Source organism: Salmo salar, chromosome 27 (genome assembly GCF_965601325.2).
Source record: "Salmo salar chromosome 27, fSalSal1, whole genome shotgun sequence".
Classification (NCBI taxonomy): domain Eukaryota; kingdom Metazoa; phylum Chordata; class Actinopteri; order Salmoniformes; family Salmonidae; genus Salmo; species Salmo salar.
Window position 1 is genome coordinate 8433708 of NC_138317.1, and position 16195 is coordinate 8449902.

At 41.3% G+C, this 16195-nt stretch overlaps 1 protein-coding gene across 2 annotated transcripts; it reads right to left on the reverse strand.

Annotated features, from left to right (window-relative positions):
* Window positions 1-866: 866 nt before the first annotated feature.
* Window positions 867-13464, reverse strand: ppp1r36 (protein phosphatase 1 regulatory subunit 36). 2 transcript variants are annotated; one of them, XM_014177597.3, is made up of 15 exons: window positions 12993-13464; window positions 12776-12876; window positions 12250-12324; window positions 12063-12148; window positions 11874-11911; window positions 10632-10696; window positions 10358-10444; window positions 9916-10046; window positions 8498-8567; window positions 6624-6722; window positions 6344-6484; window positions 6037-6079; window positions 5348-5574; window positions 2814-3008; window positions 867-1205 (listed from the first exon to the last, which is right to left on the reverse strand). In XM_014177597.3, exons 4-15 carry the CDS (start codon window positions 12130-12132, stop codon window positions 944-946), a joined length of 1428 nt encoding a protein of 475 aa, XP_014033072.1. In that variant the 5' UTR covers window positions 12133-12148; window positions 12250-12324; window positions 12776-12876; window positions 12993-13464; the 3' UTR covers window positions 867-943. The 2 variants fall into 2 exon arrangements, with proteins under 2 accessions (XP_014033072.1, XP_014033075.1); XM_014177600.3 differs by lacking the exons at window positions 11874-11911; window positions 12063-12148; window positions 12250-12324; window positions 12776-12876; window positions 12993-13464 and adding an exon at window positions 10952-11038.
* Window positions 13465-16195: the final 2731 nt, after the last annotated feature.

Genomic DNA, 16195 nt, shown 5'->3' on the forward strand with positions numbered 1-16195 from the left:
AAACTTGATGTTTTGCTTGCAAAATGTCTGACTACTAAACAATTATTGATTTAGAAACAAAAAGTGATATCACAAGTGGGAACAAAAAAAAAAACAGGAGAGGCCTCTGCTAAGTAAATCCACCATCATTTCAAATCCAATCAACATAAGGTAAATAACATGTGGCTGTCCGTGTGTGTGTGTGTGTGTGTGTGTGTGTGTGTGTGTGTGTGTGTGTGCGCAAGTAGAAAAAACAATGACTTACCTTGTAAAGGAACGCCAATGCAATCCTCCTCTCTGTCATACAGTAGCCTACACACTTTTAGTTTTTGTTGTTCTCGACTAGGCTACATGGCTAAAAGGCTTGCCAGCTAGCCTAACTTAATTTCAAGGGCAATGATGAGCCAGCTAGTTAACGTTAGCCTACTACATCTAGTTACATATTGAACTCCCACCCACTCAGGCCAGGGGCACAATGTATGAATTTATGGTTGGATCTGAATCACCGTTATAATCACTGGCCGGTACACTAAGTCCACAAGTCCAAATCCCCTTTTTTTCAATACGTTTGATGCAATGTGATTGGTGTGAAGTCAAATCCAAACTAGCTTCCATTGACACTTTTTTTGGTGCTCAGTTTAGCTCAATGCTGATTGGTTATTATTTTATTTAAACATTATCAAGGGAGGCAAAATGCTTGCTAGCTTCCCTTGCTATTAAATTCAATGCTACGGGCAGCAACAATGGCATACTCTTTTTGGCCAGACAACATACATATACTGAGGGGCACCGTTTCGCTCGATCAGATGCTTTCTCTGGTGAGATACATTCAGCCACATGCAACTTGAAGGCCAATTATGAAACACAGAGCGACTAAAGATACATCATTTTATATGTTTTTGTTCTTTTTTTATTGGTCAAACTTTGGGGGAAGCCTGGCACACATACAGACACGCACATACTCTTACTCTGTGTCTGAGGACACTCCCTCTGTGGTGGCCCGTGAGATGACTGTATTGGCGCGGCTGTGGCTGCCACGTTGGTCCACTGCTGATGCGACAGGTCTCTGAGCCATGAAGGTGTTCTTACTGCTTCGAACATGGACGCCGGAGTCTTCATCATCGTCATCCTCATCATCTTCCTCCTCCTCGTCTTCGTTGTTGGCTCCCTGGGGCATAAGGGTGGTGCAGCTGAACTGGCTCAGAGGCTTCCCCAGAATCCCAAAGCTAGAAAAACAGATTTCAAAGTTCAAACATACACTCTTAGAAAAAAAGGTGCTATCTAGAACCTAAAAGGAGAACCCTTTGAAGAACCCTTTTTGGTTCCAGGTAGAACCCTTTTGGTTCCATGTAGAACCCTTTACACACAGGGTTCTACATGGAACCCAAAAGAGTTCTACCTGGAACCAAAAAGGGTTCCCCTATGGTGACAGCCAAAGAACCCTTTTTTATTTTTACACTTTTTTCTAAGAGTGTAGCAGACATAAGTTCAGGGGTGTGGAAATACAGTGCTGTGAACGTTAACTTCATGTACAAGAGATATACATACATTTTTGAGGGACAATTCAAGTTCAATACAATGTTTGTAGTATATATTATCAGTCTCTTACACATATAGTTTGTTATTTTCATTCAATCTTCTGATATACTTTCTATCACTCAAAATGTCATGCTTCTGTCTCTAACCCTATGAAACTCTTTTCCACCTTCTCCTCCCTCCTTAATCCTCCTCAGTTCTTGGCCCTCTTCCCTTCCCTCTAAACACCAAGTCACTCAGCTCCGTCATATCCTCACATGGTCTCTCCTATCATTGCTATGTAGATGACACAAAACTACTTTTCCCCTTCCCCCCTTCGACACCCAGGTAGCGACACGCATCTCTGCGTGCCTGGCAGATATCTCAGCTTGGATGTCGGCCCACCACCTCAAGCTCAACCTCGACAAGACGGAGCTGCTCTTCCTCCCGGGGAAGGCCTGCCTGCTCAAAGACCTCTTCATCACGGTTGACAACTGCACAGTGTCGCCTTCCCAGAGTGCAAAGAACCTTGGCGCGATCCGGGACAACACCCTGTTGTTCTCTGCAAACATCAAAGCAGTGATGCAGGTTCATGCTCTACAACATCCGTAGAGTACGACCCTACCTCTCACAGGAATCGGTGTAGGTCCTAATCCAGGCACTTGTCATCTCCCGTCTGGACTATTGCAACACGCTGTTGGCTAGGCTCCCCGCTTGTGCCATCAAATCCCTGCAACCTATCCAGAACGCTGCAGCCCGCCTGGTTTTCAACCTTCCCAAGTTTGCCCATGTCACCCCGCTCCTCTGCACACTCCACTGGGTTCCAGTCGAAACTCGCATCCACTTCAAGACCATGCTGCTTGCCTACGGAGCAGCAAGAGGAACTGCCCCCCCCCCCCCCCCCACCTTCAGACTATGCTCAAACCCTACACCCTAACCTGAGCACTCCGTTCTGCCACCTCTGGTCTCTTGGTTCTCCCACCCCTCCGGGAGGGCAGCTCCCGCTCAGCCCAGTCCAAGTCATTCTCTGTCCTGGCACTTTCCCCCTAAAGCTAGGACAGCAGAGTGTACTTACTATGCCTGTGATATGTGGTTGTCCCACCTAGCTATCTTAAGAATGCACTAACTGTAAGTCGCTCTGGATAAGAGCGTCTGCTAAATGACTAAAATGTAAATGTATATAGCAAACATCTTCCTTCCCTAGCCTGGTCCCAGACCTTGCTAACAGTTGGTGTGACAATGACCATAGGAGTTGGCAAGACAGCACATACAGATCTGGGATGGGGGTATTCCCTCCCTGTGCTATGACTGTTAGCTACCTGACAGAGGCCAGCTGCTCCTTGAGCTCCTCCATCAGGGTCTCTGGGTTATACAGCTTGGCCTGGCTCTGCTTCCTGGGTCTGTAGCGGCGGAACAGATGAGGAGCCTCCTCCCACGGATATGGCAGCAGGGACACCATGACCGGGGAGCGCTGGGTCATGATCTTACTCAAGGCCGGACGACGCTGGGACTTCCTGGGGTCAAAGGTTAAAGGTCAAAGGACGAGAAGCAGAAGACTGAGGACCAATTCCAAACTGGCGCCTATTCCCTAGGGCCTAGGCACTAGATATGAATTGATTTAGATTTGGGCATTAGAGTGAAGAGTCATTAGGGGCAATCCTATAGTGGGAGGACAAAATCTCACAAGTCATACTCTAGAATTTCTTTAAGCCAGGAGAAAATAAATGAAAGTAAAATACCAGAGCATGTCATTCTAATAACAAATATTATAAAATATATACAGCTGTACTATTAATCATCAAATATGTAGACAACAGCTGTGAAGATATCAACAAAAGAAACTCCCCACATATAATTCATTTGGTTCTACTTACAGTGAGGGAAAAAAGTATTTGATACCCTGCTGATTTTGTACGTTTGCCCACTGACAAAGTAATGATCAGTCTATAATTTGAATGGTAGGTTAATTTGAACAGTGAGAGACAGAATAACAACAAACAAATCCAGAAAAACGCATGTCAAAAATGTTATGAATTGATTTGCATTTTAATGAGGGAAATAAGTATTTGACCCCCTCTCAATCAGAAATATTTCTGGCTCCCAGGTGTCTTTTATACAGGTAACGAGCTGAGATTAGGAACACACTCTTAAAGGGAGTGCTCCTAATCTCAGTTTGTTACCTGTATAAAAGACACCTGTCCACAGAAGCAATCAATCAATCAGATTCCAAAGTCTCCACCATGGCCAAGACCAAAGAGCTCTCCAAGGACGTCAGGGACAAGATTGTAGACCTACACAAGGCTGGAATGGGCTACAAGACTATCGCCAAGCAGCTTGGTGAGAAGGTGACAACAGTTGGTGCGATTATTCGCAAATGGAAGAAACACAAAAGAACTGTCAATCTCCCTCGGCCTGGGGCTCCATGCAAGATCTCACCTCGTGGAGTTGCAATGATCATGAGAACGGTGAGGAATCAGCCCAGAACTACACGGGAGGATCTTGTCAATGATCTCAAGGCAGCTGGGACCATAGTCACCAAGAAAACAATTGGTAACACACTACGCCATGAAGGACTGAAATCCTGCAGCGCCCGCAAGGTCCCCCTGCTCAAGAAAGCACATATACATGCCCGTCTGAAGTTTGCCAATGAACATCTGAATGATTCAGAGGACAACTGGGTGAAAGTGTTGTGGTCAGATGAGACCAAAATGGAGCTCTTTGGCATCAACTCAACTCGCCGTGTTTGGAGGAGGAGGAATGCTGCCTAGACCCCAAAAACACCATCCCCACCGTCAAACATGGAGGTGGAAACATTATGCTTTGGGTGTGTTTTTCTGCTAAGGGGACAGGACAACTTCACCGCATCAAAGGGACGATGGACGGGGCCATGTACCGTCAAATCTTGGGTGAGAACCTCCTTCCCTCAGCCAAGGCATTGAAAATGGGTCGTGGACGGGTATTCCAGCATGACAATGACCCAAAACACACGGCCAAGGCAACAAAGAAGTGGCTCATGAAGAAGCACATTAAGGTCCTGGAGTGGCCTAGCCAGTCTCCAGACCTTAATCCCATAGAAAATCTGTGGAGGGAGCTGAAGGTTCGAGTTTCCAAACGTCAGCCTCGAAACCTTAATGACTTGGAGAAGATCTGCAAAGAGGAGTGGGACAAAATCCTCCTGAGATGTGTGCAAACCTGGTGGCCAACTACAAGAAACGTCTGACCTCTGTGACTGCCAACAAGGGTTTTGCCACCAAGTACTAAGTCATGTTTTGCAGAGGGGTCAAATACTTATTTCCCTCATTAAAATGCAAATCAATTTATAACATTTTTGACATGCGTTTTTCTGGATTTTTTTGTTGTTATTCTGTCTCTCACTATTCAAATAAACCTACCATTAAAATTATAGACTGATCATTTCTTTGTCATTGGGCAAATGTACAAAATCAGCAGGGGATCAAATACTTTTTTCCCTCACTGTATGGAGTACTGACTTCAAGACCAACTTGGCCTAGACCTGACAGCATAAGAGCAAGAGACATGAAACCGTTTACAGAACTGTCAGTCATCTGTCAGATGTTGGGAGCTGACATAAAACGGCCTGTCACTCTTATCTGACAAGTCATGAATCTGTCTCAGTCAATCCCATGGTCTGGGAGGTAGATAGACAGCATTCAAGCAGAGATGGCTTTGCAGCCTAAACCATTTTGTTCTTTACTGCAACTAATCATGTCAGTCAGTCACTTAGGCTAGTAGAAACTATTGTACGGAAAAACAATTTAAAAAATGACTCAAAATGGGAACTGATAGATAGCCATGCATACACCACCCCAGCCTTCCCCCACTCCCCACACACCTTTGCTCTGGGGCGTTGTGGCTCTGTGTGTGCACTTTGGGCTCAGTCTGTCCCTCTTTGGTGGAGGAGTCCTGGGCCAGGGTGTCCTCTGTGGCATCTATCCTGGTCCTGAGGGCGGGGTTGAAGGTGTCAGAACGCAGCAGGTGCCCCACCTCCTCCTGTATGCCCCTCAGTTCCTTCCTACTGAATGTCACCCACGCCACGTAGCAGAAGAAGCTGTACAGACACTGGTGTAGATAGGACAGATTACAGAGATGAGATGCTACAGTCGCATTTGATGTAGGTCATTTGTTAATATCTAATGCTGATGGCTCCATCCTCTGGAGATAATAATAATAATAATAATGTTTAGGCCTGTTCATTCATTCATTTATTCATCCAGCCATTCAGCCAGTCAGCCAAGCCTGCAAGCCAGTAATTCATTCAAGGTACTAAAGCTGCGTCTGGGTCTGTGTCACATCATCCTTCTTTTTTTCCAAAATACATTTCCAAACATCAAAAAATCTATTCTGGTACTAGATGCAGACATAGGGTGCTGAGTTACCCTAAAATAACCCTGTTACACTATACCACCACCTCTGGTTAAACAGTACTGCCTGTCAAAGCAGTAGCCTCTGTCGGGTCAACATCTCCTCTGGAATACACAGTCGCAAAGGTCAAGTCACAGTTCTGTGGTGTTTGGTACTAACCTCATACAACTGCCTGTCTTTGTAGGTCAATGACACACGGCTCCTGTAGAAACAAAGCACTTAAAGTGATAGTTTAACGCAGTAAGTGAAATGTTGTATGCATGGAGGTTAGGCCGCTACTCACAATTTCTGGATGTATTAGATGTTGTGTATAATCTACGTAGATTATTCTGAATATAGGCTTTAACTGTCAATCGCGTTGGATCTAAGGTATCTGCTTAATAACCAAATTAGTATCTATTCCCTTGACTCTTGTCACTTCCCCTCCTTGCCCCTGCAGAGCCAAAATGGCGGCGAGGTGACTGACCTGCCACAGGCCATGTGGTGCTGCTGGGACAGGCCCAGGCCCAGGATCAGGCTGGAGTAGCAGAAGGCCAGCTGCTTCTGGGCCAGCTCCACCTTAGCAAGGGTCTCCGCCATCACCTGCTTATCTGTGATACTCTGGTCACTGACACAAATCAATACATTATAGAGAGGCAAAGTCGTGAGAAACATCAATATATACGAATTAAGAGTCTTAAGTCTATATAAAATGGTAATTAATGTAAACACACAAACACACACGGCACAATGAGTATGGTACTGACGCCATGAGAGGCTTGGGCTTCTTCTCCAGAGACTTCCTCTCAAAGTAACAGGACAGGTAGAGCAGGAGGGCAGCCAGGAACTCATCTAGCTCTCTGCTCCTAAACACACACACACAGGGCAATGTCTAAGAGCAATCATAAAGCCTAGCAACATAAACTACCATTCAAGATTTTGGGGTCACTTAGAAATGTCCTTGTTTTGGAAAGAAAAGCACATTTTTTTTTATCCATTAAAATAACATCAAATTGATCAGAAATACAGTGTAGACATTGTTAATGTTGTAAATTACTGTTGTAGCTGGAAATGACAGATTTTTTATGGAATATCTACATAGGCGTACAGAGGCCAACCATCACTTCTGTGTTCAAATGGCACGTTGTGTTAGCTAATCCAAGTGTATAATTTTAAAAGGCTAATTGATCATTAGAAAATCCCTTTGCAATTATGTTAGCACAGCTGAAAACTGTTGTGCTGATTAAAGAAACAATTAAACTGGCCTTCTTTAGACTAGTTGAGAATCTGGAACATCAGCATTTGTGGGTTTGATTACAGACTCAAAATGGCCTGAAACAATTTATTTTCTTTTGAAACTCCTCGGTCTATTCTTGTTCTGAGAAATGAAGGCTATTCCATGTGAGAAATTGCCAAGAAACTGAAGATCTCGTTGTCACGACTTCTACCGAAGTCGGTCCCTCCTTGTTCGGGCGGCGTTCGGCAATCGACGTCACCGGCTTTCTAGCCATCGCCGATCCACTTTTCATTTTCCATTTGTTTTGTCTTTGTTTTACACACCTGGTTTCAATTCCCCAATTACATGTTAATTATTATACCCTCTGTTTTCCCCATGGTTTTTGTGCGTGATTGTTTTATGTATGTTCGGTCCGTTATTGTGGGCTCGGTATTACGACATGTTATTGGAATATTTGAGTAAAGTTACTTGTGTTACTCATCTCTGCTGTCCTGTGCCTGACTCCTCTGCACCAGCTACACCCAGACCACAACACTTGTACAACGCTGAGAATGCTGTTTTGCGGGTATTATTTAATGAAGCTGCCAGTTGAGGACTTGTGAAGTGTCTGTTTCTCAAACTAGACACTCTAATGTATTTGTCCTCTTGCTCAGTTGTGCACTGGGGCCTCCCACTCCTCTTTCTATTCTGGTTAGAACCAGTTTGTGCTGATCTATGAAGGAAGTAGTACACAGCGTTGTACGAGATCTTCTGTTTCTTGGCAATTTCTCGCATGGAACAGCCTTCATTTCTCAGAACAAGAATAGACTGACGAGTTTCAGAAGAAAGGTCTTTGTTTCTGGCCATTTTGAGCCTGTAATCGAACCCACAAATACTGATGCTCCAGATACTCAACTAGTCTAACGAAGTTTTCTTGCTTCTTTAATCAGGACAACAGTTTTCAGCTGTGCTAATGTAATTGCAAAATGATTTTTTTAATGATCAATTAGCCTTTTAAAATGATAAACTTGTATAAGCTAACACAAGGTGTCATTGGAACACAGGAATGATGGTTGCTGATAATGGGCCTCTGTACGCCTATGTAGATATTCCATAAAAAATCTGCCGTTTCCAGCTACAATAGTCATTTACAACATTAACAATGTCTACACTGTATTTCTGATCAATTTGATGTTATTTTAATAGACAATATATATTTTCTTCTTTCAAAAACAAGGACATTTCTAAGTGACCCCAAACTTTTCAACGGAAGCGTACGTAAATGGATGTAGCATGGATTGAAAACATAGCTGTAAACAAAGGTTTGTGTGTGTGTGTGAAAGGGATTAAGAGAGACACAGACAGATGGACAGACAAAAGAGAGAGAGAGAAGGCAGATATACTGTGCAGTGGGTGCTTCCTTACTTCAACACTGACAGGAAGCAAAGTGGAATGGGAAGCGCATCGTTCTCCTGCAGCAAACTGAGTGCCACCTCTGCAACACAGACAGACATACATACAGTGCCTTCAGAAAGTATTCACACCCCTTGACTTATTCCATAATGACAAAGTGAAAACAATTTTAGAAATGTCTCCAAATTTATTGAAAATGAAATACAGAAATACCTATTTCACAGTATTCACACCCCTGAGTCAATACTTTATAGAATCACCTTTGGCCGCAATTACAGCTGTAGATATGGCCTTATGTTTTAGATTATTGTCTTGCTGAAAGGTGAATTCATTTCCCAGTGTCTGGTGGAAAGCAAACTGAACCAGGTTTTCGTCTAGGATTTTGCCGGTGCTTAGCACCATTCTTATCCTAAAAAACATCCCAGTCCTTATTAATGATTACAAGTATACCCATAACATGATGCAGCCAACACTATGCTTGAAAATATGGAGCGTAGTAGTCAGTAATGTGCTGTAATGGATTTGCCCCAAACATACCACTTTGTATTCAGGACAACATTTGTTTTTCAGTATTACTTTAGTGCCTTGTTGCAAAAAAAGATGCATGTTTTGGAATATTTTTATTCTATACAGACTTCCTTCTTTTCCAAAAAATTTGAAAAACATAATTCCACTTTGATATTATGGAGTATTTGTGTAAACCAGTGACAAAAAAAATCTCAACTCAATCCATTTTAAAATCAGGTTGTAACACAAAAGAAATGTTGAAAAAGTCAAGAGGTGAGAATACTTTCTGACGGCAAAATCCTAGAGGATAACCTGGTTCAGTCTGCTTACCAGCAGATACTGGAGACAAATTCACCTTTCAGCAGGACAATAACCAAAAACACAAGGCCAAATATACACTGGAGTTGCTTACCAAGACGACATTGAATGTTTCTGAGTGGCCTAGTTACAGTTACGACTTAAATCGACGTAAAAAATGTTTGTCTAGCAATGATCAACAACCAACTTGTCAGACCTTGAAGAATTTTTAAAAGAATAATGTGCAAATAGTGTACAATTCAGGTGTGCAAAACTCTTAGAGACTTACCCAGAAAGACTCACAGATGTGAATGTAAATTAGATATTTCTGTATTTCATTTTCAATAAATGTGCAAACATTTATAAAAACATGTTTTCACCTTGTCATTGTGGAGTATTGTGTGTAGATGGGTGTGAGAATTTTCTTTTATGTACTCCATTTTGAATTCAGGCTGTAACACAACAAAATGTGGAGTAAGTCAAGGACTATGAATACTTTCTGAAGGCAGTGTACATACTGTACATACAAACAGACAGACAGACAAAGGCCATATATTCAACTAATCTGCTGTAAGGATGTGTTCTATAACATAGATCTGTATTGTGTATGACCGACCAACACCTACGTTTCACATCCTCAATGGTCACATAGTCACTCTGACCCCGTTTTACTGCGGACTTGTAGGCATTGAGTTGAGCAGGACCCACAGTCTTCCTGCTGCTTTGTCCCGCCCTCTTGGCCGATGACTGTGTTTGCCTACAAATAATAGACAGAAAAGTATTTGTTGAAAGAGTTCAGAACACAGTAATGCCCTTAATTATGTGTCAATCAAGGATACATATCATTTTTTACATTTTTTATTTTTACATTTTAGTCATTTAGCAGACGCTCTTATCCAGAGCGACTTACAAATTGGTGCATTCACCTATAATATCCAGTGGAACAACCACTTTACAATAGTGCATCTAATGTAATGAATGCTCTATCTATTAATATCATTGTTAGTTGAATAATATGGATAGGAAAAGTGCTGTTGGCTAAGGCTAGAAATAAATAGCTAATGTTACCTCTCTGGACGCTTGCTGGCAAGATCTTGAAAATGGACAGGTTTAGTCTTTTTTCTCTTTTCTTTTACCTCCACAGATGTATTAAAACTGAAAATAAAAGGATGAGAAAATAGTTAAATACTTATCAACATGTGCATACTCATTGATAAGTTAATTAGATAATAAAATACATCAATTTACACCCGCAAATAATAGGGCGAAAACGTTCATCACAAAAATAGGTCCAGAAAGTATTGTAACACTTGCTACTGCAATAGCTGCCCATTAACGTTACCTGATGAACTCAAGGGCTTGGGTTTCATCATTCCAGTTCCATCGCCCAGGTGGAGGTATGCTGATCTGTCATATGAAATAACCATTGTCATTACTTTCAAATGAAAATCATTGACACCTTCACGATCGAGCGTCATTATTGCAGCAACAGGTGTACACTTGTTAAAATGTTGCACCCGAGCTCTCTCAGGCAGCTGCTACATCTGTATCTGTTTGTTGTTCTATTTGTAGCGCATCGTGCAATTGCTACATTGTGACATTCACTAAAACTCAACGGCAACATTGGTCCAACCTTGCCACATTTACATTTAACAAACGTACCGTTTCCTTTTGTGGTTTCGGCATTTCTCCTTTATTTAACTACGCTTATCTTCATCCCTGAAACCCTCGATATGTTTACTAAAAATGTAGGTCTAGTATCTAGGCAACAGCCAATCGGGTCTATGTGACAGTACGTGAAAAGAGAGAAGCGCAGAATCCAATGCAGTACCTTGGTGTGGCTAATCGGGTGTTTGCAATGAGGTAGCCTATGCATTTCAAGACAGTTCAGAATCATTATAACAATTACTATGGAGTATCTAATGTATCTAAAAGTATCCTTGCCTTCACTATAGAGAAATGTTTTCAATAAGACAAAATATCTATGATACAAATATGATACAAACTAACAATAAAAAGCAAAGGCAATATGTCTGCAATTTTATATTAAAATGGCAGACGTTTCAAAAACACTGGAAATTCAGTTCGTTTTCCATATGAAAGAATTGACTTGGCATATTTCGACATTAGGTCATTTCCAAACTGTCAACAAAGCTAATAACAATACATCAAATATAATAACAGAACACCAAATATCCTGACAATCATTTTCAATGCACTATTTCTCTCAGATATCGCTCCCTGTAGTCTCAGAGAAGCCCATTAAATCATGTTTGAGGCCTTTGGGGTGAGGAAATGAACTCTCTATGAAGACATCTAAGCCCCATTCCTTATCCTTAACCTCTGGGAGAGCATTTGAAGACTGTATAAGCTTAGTACCACAACTCATCCCTGGAATACATTAAAAGAAAATACCATAAAACTACCTTACCACAATTCTCTCGGACAATATTTTCTTATATTCCATTCAATTGGTTTCTATGTTAAATATCAAATTCAGTTCAATGACAGATATTTAAAAAAAGGCAGTAAGAGTAATAAAGGTATTATCAATGACAAATGTAATTGTATTAATAAAACTCACTGAAAAGTCCTCCTCATCAGGCACATAAAACGAAGAACCTATAGAGAGGTGTTAAAGAATGATAATGGAAGGTTAATTACATTCATGCATACTGTACTATATGTTTGAATCCATATGTTACACTTGCATGAATCTAGAATGAATGGAAGACAAATAGAATTTCCATTGTTATTTCAGAAAATATCGTACCTTTGAACAATGCAGGATTGTATAAACAAGTGTCCAAGTGGTATCGGCAGTCCTTGTCCATTAACGACATGATCAGTGCTGCATACCTGTAGCATACAGTGAACAACAGACAGAACTTATAACGTGTCAAAACAATCTGTGCTTTCTTGTTGAATCACAGAGGGAAGTCCAGTTCATGTGGTCATACTTTTCTCTGTCCTGTGGGTTGATGGACACCAAGGAGCATCTGTCCAAAATCCCTCCAAACTGACCCTCAATGGCACTGTTAAAAAGCAAACATTCATAGATTTAGAAAACTTGAATGTTACTCTTTAACAGGTAGCCTAGTGGTTAGAGCGTTGGACTAGTAACTGAAAGGTTGCACGATCAAATCCTTGAGCTGACAAGGTAAAAATCTGTTGTTCTGCCCCTGAACAAGGCAGTTAACCCACTGTTCCTAGACCGTCATTGAAAATAAGAATTTGTTCTTAAACTGACTTGCCTAGTTAAATAAAGGTATACAAAAAAATGTGAGGAAATGGGTTACTGTTCAAATTATCTTTAGCTGGAGAATTTGTATAGGTCACACTGGTACAAGGATATCTTTCCATCTGAGCTCTGTGAAAGGCACATTTTCGGTGAAGGCATAATCAATTTGAAGTGATTACATAGAAAGACAATCAAAATAGATTGGTCCTCAGAATGTCAACTGAAGAGCATCATCTTCCTCATACCTTGTAAACCTTGGCAGTAGGTATAGCTGGGACCACTTCTTCACTGTAGGTCAACTTCTGACCTCCATCTCAGCTATATCCAACAACTGAGTGTCCCATGTCTGCAAGCATATGCATCAACAGGTAGGAGAAGAGAATTCAGTCATGTGCAAGTGCTTGAATAGAACAAAAATATTATTATTTATTTATGTTTTCTTGTTGAATTTCACCCACCTACCATTTCATATCAACAGCTTTCCCACAGAGGGAAGAAAAAACGGACTCCCTTCTGTCCACAGAGAACCTTGTCAATATAGCTCTCCAACATCCTATTAGAGATGCGTTCGTAAATTCACTCTCGCTATCTACCCCGATTTCGGAGCACTCTCGTCTGAGTGTGCCAGCGCGCAGAATAACTGATGAATTTATGAACGCACAACGCCAGTTGAATATGACCGGTGTCATTAAACGTCGGCAAAAAAAACATTATTAAATTATTGCCAGCAGCACAGCGACAGTCATCAATGCTCTAGAAAGCATGAAATCAGCCTAACCAGTTCTGCAATGGCGAGTAAAGCGGTCAGAGTGAGGTGTTCTCTCATTTGTGTCTAGAAGTAGCAATCAAGCTAGCCAGCTTTACCAGTCAGCTTGGGTGCTTGACTGCCGTTGTGAGGTCAGAACGCTAGGATCAACCCCTACTCCTCTGAACGCTCAGAGAGTGAAGCGCTCTGAATTTACAGACAATATGACAACACTCTTAATTTACGAACGCCTAGAGCGCACTCTGACCGCACTCTGGCACCCCAGAGTGAATGTATGAACAAGGAGCAATGTTGTACCACTGAAAAACGAAGTGAAAGCCATCTCCGTAGATTCACATCTTTTAAAATCACAGTCTGTAATCCCTTGAGCGATTCAGTAGTAGACAATGAGGTATTTACTTGAGCACGGGGTACTGGTGAAACCCGATCTCCCCCTCCTTGCTCCCAATCTCCAAGTGTCCTCACTATCAGCCCGAGCTTCCATTCTGTAATACCTTCCACCTAATCAGACATCAAGAGAATAACAAATGGATGGAGTGCCTGACCCAATCACTCTACCGAATTGAACGGAAACTTTACTGCTGATAGGCTACACTACATAAACACATACCCCAGGCAGCTACAAACAAAGAATGAGTCATCCAGATTCCATTGAGCCATACAATATTATTTATTTATTCATAGTGTCTCATCAAATATTGCATGTGTGAAGCTGGATGATAGTACTATTGACATAAGACAGGAGTAGCTGTATACACGATGAATACAAGAGTAGAGAAATATATTTAAATTAAAATGAATGTGCCTCTACACCTGTATTGAAACATGATTTTTGCCAGAAGGAAATCTTCTGAACCAGCAGTCTTAGCAACCCTGTTCATTATTCATGAACTACTGCAATATAAAATGTCTACTCAATCTTTATTACAGTATATTGTACTACTGATCCATTCAGGTAAGCATATTTATAAACCGTTTTTACAATTGCTTTTTCCCCTAATCAAAAACGAAATCCTGGATCAGTTATATTAATTGAGTCTGGAAATGTGTGACTTTTAAAGTTTACTAATGAGTAAAGAATATGAGTTTATTATTATTATAATTTTTTTTAATCTATTCCAGCATGAGAAAAATGTATCACCCACTTCAAGGTACAGCGTGACACTAATCTTCCCCTATAGAACCAACACAATACAAAATGTGCAACCTAAATAGGAGTCAAAATTGTTTGATGAAATGTTCCATAATTGGTCTTTGGAGTGATGTAATGCACTTTCCTTGAAGTCCAGGCCCCAAGCCTTCTCGTCATCTGTCAGGACGTCCATGAACTGCAGCATCTCTATATCACAGGTCTTTCCTGGAATTAAAAACACAATTACACAAGAACCTCATCTCATCTAAATTCCCAAACACATACAGGGCCTTCAGAAATTATTCACACCCCTTGCCTGTTTCCTCATTTTGTTGTGTTACAGCCTGAATATAAAATGTATTAAATAGATATTATTTTTGTCACTGGCCTAAACACAATACCCCATAATGTCAAAGTGGAATTAAGTTTCTATACATTTTTACAAATTAATTAAAAATGAAAAGCTGAAATGTCTTGAGTCAATAAGTATTCAACTGTCACGACTTCCACCGAAGTCGGCTCCTCTCCTTGTTCGGGCGGCGGTCGGCGATCGACGTCACCGGCTTTCTAGCCATCGCCGCTCCGTTTCTCATATATCCATTTGTTGTGTCTTGTTCCATTGCACACCTGGTTCTCATCCCATAATCACACTGCATGTATTTAGTCCTCTGTTCCCCTCCATGTCTTTGTGTGTAATTGTTTATTGTTATGTGGATATTGTCAGGCGCAATACTTTTGCTATGTTCCGTGTTTTTGGCACGTTATTGTTTTTATGTGCTGTCAATTTTGGACCGTAATTAAAGTGCGCCTGTTTACTACACTCTGCTCTCCTGCACCTGACTCCGCCTCCCGTACACACCCCTAACATCAACACCTTTGTTATGACATGCCTAAAGAAGTTCAGGAGTAAACATCTGCTTAACAAGTCACTTAATGAGTTGCATGGACTCACTCTGAGTGCAATAATAGTGTTTAACATGATTTTTTAATGACTGTCTCATCTCTGTACCACACGCATATAATTATCTGTAAGATCTCTCAGTTGAGCAGTGAATTTCAAACAGATTCAACCACAAAGACCAGGGAGGTTTTCCAATGCCTTGCAAAGAAGGTCACCTACAGTATTGGTAGATGGGGAAAAATATAAAAAGCAGACATTGAATATCCCTTTGAGCATGGCATTAATTCACTGAATCAATACACCCAGTCACTACAAAGATACAGGCGTCCTTCCTATCTCAGTTGCCGGAGAGGAAGTAAACCGCTCATGGATTTCACCGTGAGGCAATGATGACTTTGAAACAGTTACATAGTTGAATGGCTGTGATAGGAGAAAACTGAGAATGGCTCAACAACATTGTAGTTCCTCCACAATACTAACCTAACTGACAGAGTGAAAAGAAGAAACCCTGTACAGAATAAAAAATATTTCAAAACATGCATCCTGTTTGCAATAAGGCATTAAAGTAATACTGCAAAAAATGTGCCAAAGCAATTCACTTTTTGTCATGAATACAAAGTGTTATGTTTGGGGTAAATCCAACACAACACATTACTGACTACCACTCTCCATATTTCCAAACATAGTGGGGGCTGCGACATGTTTTTCAGGATAAAAAGTAAACGGAATCGAGCTACGGACAGTCAAAATCCTAGAGGAAATCCTGGTTCAATCTGCTTTTCACCAGACACTGGGAGATTAATTCACCTTTCAGCAGGACAAGAACCTTAAACACAAGGCCAATTCTACACTGGAGTGAGAGAATG

Coding starts and splice junctions, on each gene's coding strand:
- ppp1r36 (XM_014177597.3), bottom strand. CDS start 12,132: ATGTCGTTAATGGACAAGGACTGCCGATACCACTTGGACACTTGTTTA. Junction 11,912..12,062: donor CAATCCTGCATTGTTCAAAG/GTACGATATTTT, acceptor ACCTCTCTATAG/GTTCTTCGTTTTATGTGCCT. Junction 3,009..5,347: donor CACAACGCCCCAGAGCAAAG/GTGTGTGGGGAG, acceptor CTTTGACCCCAG/GAAGTCCCAGCGTCGTCCGG.